General features: G+C 37.8%; 1 protein-coding gene across 2 annotated transcripts in view; it reads left to right on the forward strand.

Annotated features, from left to right (window-relative positions):
- stk11ip (serine/threonine kinase 11 interacting protein) overlaps window positions 1-5,735 on the forward strand; it is a 41,901-nt gene extending 36,166 nt beyond the window's left edge. For both annotated transcript variants that reach the window (XM_078933402.1, XM_011483764.4), the window contains exons 25-26: window positions 2,317-2,540; window positions 4,704-5,735. In XM_078933402.1, coding sequence (XP_078789528.1) covers window positions 2,317-2,540; window positions 4,704-4,847 — 368 coding nt within the window. In that variant the 3' untranslated portion in view covers window positions 4,848-5,735. The remainder of the gene's footprint in view (window positions 1-2,316; window positions 2,541-4,703) is intronic.
- Window positions 5,736-6,290: the final 555 nt, after the last annotated feature.

The following is a 6,290-nucleotide window of genomic DNA, read 5'->3' on the forward strand; positions in this document are numbered from 1 at the left end:
TACGGATCTAACAAATTGTTTTTTTTCGTAGGTGGCAAATTAATTTTAATTAGCTTTATCAAACCTAGCAAAAAGATGAAGATACCTATCAAAATAAGGTGGACCGCCAGCAGGACTAGACATTTGTTTTTCTTTGTGTGTATTTTTCTCTTTTTGATAAATAACGGGGTTTTTTGTAATATCGCCCCCCAATGGATAGAGGTTGTAACTTCATGTGGTCTTGCCAGTTTGAAAACAAAACTAGCCACAAGTGTTTGCTCATTTTGCTCTCATTCAGACTAAACCCAAGGAACTTTTTTCGTTAAAATTATTTTCAAAAATGTGTCGTCTCGTAAAATCGACCTCCGATGATCCGTGTGTGAAAGCAGGAGGGGAACCAGCAGAGATTTTTAAAAAAGAAATAGGAGACGAGAGTTACATTTCTTGAGACGCAAATTCAGAGACAGGAAGAGCAAAATATGGAAAATAAGAGGGGATTTGTGGGCAGCGGCTGACGTGAGCTGCCTGTCAACAATCCATGTTAGCTTTTGCCATAAAACGAGGCAGATATATACAGTTTAGACTCAGCCGGTTGACAGATGACTGCGTTTGCTTGCGTGCGGTTGGGATTGAACATATCGGCGCTGGCGGACCCCCGTCTGTCTGCAACAGTAGAGACATTTCAAGTCGACGTAGCTGCAGGCTACACACAGCTGTGCGAGTTGGTGGAATTTCAATTGTCCTCATTTTAACCTGTCTAGATCTGCCTTTCTCCCCAACTCGTTACTTTTTGTGACATCAAATGTTAAACTCAAACTCAATAAGTGGAAGCTTTTAACACCGGTGACCTGTAACTGTTGCTTCTAGTAAATCAGAGGCTCGACATCTTTGCAGGTTGAAAACTGTAGGAGCTGTTTGCTTTTAAATATGCGGCTTTGTGTTAGCTTAAGGAGAAACGGCCGGGTTTTAGTGGATGCTGCTGTATGTTCTCAGGCTTGAAGAAACCTGGAAATACTTTGATGCTGAACAGATCCCAGCGGTTTGATGCAGAACTAATGAGACATGTCATGTTACCTCAATCAGACATTCCTGTCTTTGACTTTGCACTGTTTTTGTACGGAAGATAAATGGATACAAAAAGACGGGAGGGGGTTACAATTGCAGAATGAATGTTTCTACTGATTTATGTTTTCTCTAATTAACTTATTGAAAAAGTCTTGTGGTCTGGCTGCACCACTTTGATTGATATGAAAGATTTCACTGAAGTTTTTGTCCTTTACAAGCATCCATACAGAATTTTTTTATGATTAAAAATAATCCAGAGTTCAGTTAGAGATTAAAAAAAACAAATACACACTTTTGTTATTTAATTTTTCAATCCTGATTTTTGTAGGTTTTTATAAATTTGCAAAAAAACAAAAAATCCATTAATTCATTACAAAAGTAAAGAATGTATGTACAGAATTTAAATAAAGACATTCCCAATAAATTATGAATTTACAACAGTTACTATGAATTTAAATGTATAAAAGGAAATGTTCACAAATTATTTATACTTTAATGAATGTTATTTGTTAAAAAAAATATATATATAGAGTTCTTAATTTTTTAAAAAAAATCACAAAAAGAATAAATGGCAAAAAAAAAACAAATCACTAAATATGACTATAAGAAATTATAACCAACATGCCGTTACAAAGCTAAATTGGCACATGCATATACAAATGACAAGAAGGTAATATATAATTAATAACCAAAGTTTTATATAAAAAAAAATACTAGAAAATTATTACAAAATAAAGTTTAGGTCATAAATAATCCATAAAAATCTGGCAAAAATTAATCTGAGTCACGTTTTTTTCCGATAACATTTGCTTTTTAGTTAAAAAGGGGGGGGGGGGGGTTCTAACACAAAATATAAATTACATACAAAGCAAAAAACGTAAGAGTAACAAAAACAATATAGGACTTCAAGAGTGTACAATATGTTATTTTAAACACAAGAAAAAAACAAAACAACTGCTGTAGCTGTGAGTGACCTTGTTAAGAAAATGCAATTATTGGTTAATTTAAATGCATTTGTATAAAAAGACAAAGATATAACTTTTTTACGTATAATATTTAAATGTTATTGAGACCTACATTTCATGTAGCTTTTATAAAACTAAGACACTAAAACGTTTATTTGTATACTAGCTAAAAAACATTTCTTTTTAAAATTGAGTAAAGTTGTGCCTCATAAATCGTTCAAAAATCTAGATTTATTTCAAGATAAATAAAAATACTATTGGAGAATCTCTAGAATAATGTGCCAAATTTGCATGTTTTTTATTCTAGACGATATCTGGACTCCTCTGACAGTTTTGGCGACTCGAGAGACGCTCTACCTGCTCAGGGAGAGTCACCAATGGAGGAAAGGAAGCTCGACGGCAGGTGAAAGCAGCGAGGAATCTCAGACCGGGACTGTCACCGTGGAGGAAACTCTGCCCATCAGCTGCGTGAGCTCCATCATCCTGTGGTTGTCGGAACCGTGCAGGATGGATCTAAAGCTCTACGACGAGGTTCGCTTCCCGTCCGTTTGTTTCTTCCGCCTGATTATTTAGCAGGCTAAAGGGTTGACCCGTACAGGTGTCCGGGCTCGTGGAAGGTCGTAGACAGTAGCGGCAACATCTTAAACGGAGCTTAGGTGTGCCTTGCAGTTCAAAGTAGGTCACAAAAATGGAACGTAGATTTGTTCTGCTTGCGGTAGGTGTATCGTGAAGTATTTGTAAAGATAAGTCATCTTGGCTATCCTGCGGTGCTTAGTCGTCAATAAGGTGGCCGTACTAGCTCCTCACTGACTGTGTCCCAATGCTGCATGTACGGGGTGTGTAGGTGATACAAGTAAACATAGTATGCTTGAACAGCCCTAACTGGCCCCTTGGCGGATGATTATTTGGCATGATTTTGAGGATTGAAAAAATGAAAAATCTGTACGACACAGCTGCGTCTCACCTATTTCAACCTTTTTTTTTTTTTATTATTTGCTTTGAAATGGTTTATTTCAAGCAATCAAAACAAGAATAATGCACAAAACAATACAAACAACAGTTATACATTCATACAAAGACGTATCAAACTTAGGATAACTAGACATTAAACCAAAGACTGCTTGAAAGGGAGTGGAAGGAAGCGAACATAAACCATACCTTAACCATCCTGTTATGTTCATTTTGTAAGGAACAGAAATAGTGTTCCCGTTATTACTTTTGAAAGAACAACATATAAATAAAATACAATAGTTTGACATAACATTGAAACATAAAACGGAAATTTTGTTTTACATGGACTGTGAACCAGAAATGTGTGTCTGTGTATGCGTTTGATTGGGGTGAAATATGTCTCACAGCTGCAAAGAAAGAAATACTCCGACATTTCTGACACCCTTATACCTCCGGTTTGACTGCTGGGTCATATTGACCCGAACAGCATCCATGTGATATAAACATGCAACGGCTCGTTGCAAATATATGAGATGAATCAAATGTAATATTATATGTTGAAGACACTAAATAAGGCAAGCAGAAGTTTCATACTAAAATAATACTTTTAACTATTTTTCCCAGATGTTCTAATTTTAAAACGGGTCAATTTGACCCATAACATAACAGGAGGGTTAAAGTACGTTCAAACATTCACTTTCACACGTTTAAAAGTCTTGCATTCATGCAACGCTAGGCAAGTTTCTTTGACCCTTTTCGAGCTCTACGTACAAAACGTTTGTCCTTAGAAATTTCAACCAGGTTGAACTTTGACCAACTCTGATTTTGTAGTGACGAATGGATGGCACTAGGGCTACACGATATGCGATATGCGATATTGGTGATTAATATTGCGATAACGATATAATTCGCGGTATATAAACAAACAGCAAAACAACCAAAAACATAATTTCCATTTCACTGCAACAGTTTAAAAATGATACTCCAAATGACCCTCGTCGACGTAGGAGGCAAACATCAAACATAAAAGGGCTCATCTGATTGATCAACAACGTAAACGGGTCCTTCCGATTGGTTAAATGCATAAAGGGATTTATTTAATTTGTTCAATATTTCAAGCTGCCATGAGATTGTTTTAGCACATTTAAGGTAACCATTTATTGCGATTTTCGCCGTCTTTTGCGGTATGCATATTGCACAGCTTAATGTCGCGATAACGATAAATTTGCGGTATATTGTGCAGGCCTAGATGGCACCCATTTTAATACACAGTAGTACCAACCCTATGACCATTGACCATGGAGGAAAAATGCATAATTGTAGCTTGTGCCTGGGTAGAATTCCATCAATTCGAGTCTTTTATATATCGGAAGAGAGCTGTGAAAGAAAACACAGATTTGCGAGGTTTGCGACATATTGACATTTGGCTCTTCCAACCGTAGGTGGCGGATGTGCGCTAGTGTAGTTCAAGAACGCGCAGCACATACCCAATGTGAACATAGAATAACAGTTAGCCTGTGCGCATAGGGCACACACTTACCACGTGAACAACACTCGCAGTGCGCCAGGCCCGAAAAAAGACTGGTATCCATCTGTAAGGACAGGTGTGACGAAGGCAGAAACATTGAGCTGGTAACAAAGGAAATGTTTACAAAAAAAGCTCGGCTGTCGCTTTGATAAAAGGCGTCAAGCATTCTTGTTGCTTTTCACAACTTTTGTTGTTTTGTGTGTGTTTTTCCGCAGACTGTGAAACAGGAGAGGATGTGGTGCATGCGCTCGGACAGCGTGGAGCTCCTTCAGGGTCTGCTGGCCTGGGTCAGGACACAGTGGGAGGCCATGTTCGGAGTGAAGCTGCACACAACCCTGCAAGACGAAGCGGCGTCGTAAAAGAAGACACAAAGACTGTGCATGTCAATGAAAGAAAAGTTAGCCGGGCTAAAAAAAGGAAAAAACAAAGGTTTAGTAAACTTAAGCAAATGTGTCTTTATTTTCTCTCTTGCGCAGTCCGCACTCAGTCTGGTCCCATTACGCTTGTTGCTTTAAGCCAAGGGCTTGAAAATGATTGGACTCATTCGGGTGGTGCACAAACCTGTAAAAAGCTTTGGTTGCATCATTTTCTTTTCCTCCAGAAAAAAGATCCCGCCGAACTTTTCTACAGCTCAAATGGAGTGTGCCTTGTTTCTTTAATGGACATCCCGTTCTCCGGTTCACCTAAATGCGTGTCACGTTGTTCCGAAAACATCTGTAGCATTCAAGAAATGTGGAGCAGATTTGGGTGCCTGGAGTTAGGGGCATTACACTGAGGAGGGAGCAAACGGGAGGAATTCTGTGTCATGCAGTGACCTTAAATTAAGTATGGACCTTTTAATCCCGACAGTACCCCCTCCTTTGTCTCAGCCTGGCTCCCATTTAAGCATTACAAGGAGGTCATGAAGCATTTTACCACCAATTATGGTGTCAAGAGTTTTTGTAAAATCATTAAATACAAGCTTAAAAGTTCTTTTTTTCTTTTAATATAAATCTGTTTTTAAAGTTTGTTTTGGTTTATCAGGGATTAACATTGTAAAGTATGTCTGTTACAGCTGTGATTTCAATCAAAACAAAGCGTAATTTATTGTAAATTTGTCATTAATTGATACATAAATCTTGAGTTTTATTTTTTTAAAGATGTTAATGAATATAAGTTTCTTTTTGTGTGTCTACTTTAACTCAAAACATTTCTTAAAACGTCAGCATTGCATATCCTTGAATAAAGTGAGCTTTTCCTGCCGCACATTTAGCAGTTTTTGTCCAATTTGTGCGTCTTTTTGATTTGTTTTTGGAACATTTGATGTACTTTTCGCTGCCTTGATGGGTTTGGGATGCAAACTTTTGTTTACCAAATAAAATGTGATCCAGTAAAGCTACGTCCACAACAATAACTGCAACGCTTGTTCAAGTGGCCACTTCCAATAAAAAAGTCTTGGTAAAAAACGCGCATTTTGGGCTTCCAAGCTCCAAACTCTTCTAGTTAAATGTACCTACGCACGTTTTAAGACAGTTTGTGAACAACAAACGTTATCACAAAATATTGTCTTAAGCTACGTTCACACCGCCCTCGGCAGCATGCGTTCAAGCGGACAGTTCAAATGAAACGTTGCATTTTGGGCTTTCGCATATAAAACTTGTGTTCACACATAGCTATGCAAGTTTCTACAACTTTTTTTGGCCTTTTTCTTTTTTTTTAAAAACGCGTGGAACCCCGTTGCCAGTTAAAATAAGTCGATATTGGACCGACCAGTAGTGGTAATGATGTATAGATTTGGTTTGACTGGTGAACCCAGACACGGC

The sequence above is a fragment of the Oryzias latipes genome, chromosome 2 (assembly GCF_053564925.1).
Source record: "Oryzias latipes strain Hd-rR chromosome 2, Olatipes_Hd-rR_3.1".
NCBI classification, from domain to species: Eukaryota; Metazoa; Chordata; class Actinopteri; order Beloniformes; family Adrianichthyidae; genus Oryzias; species Oryzias latipes.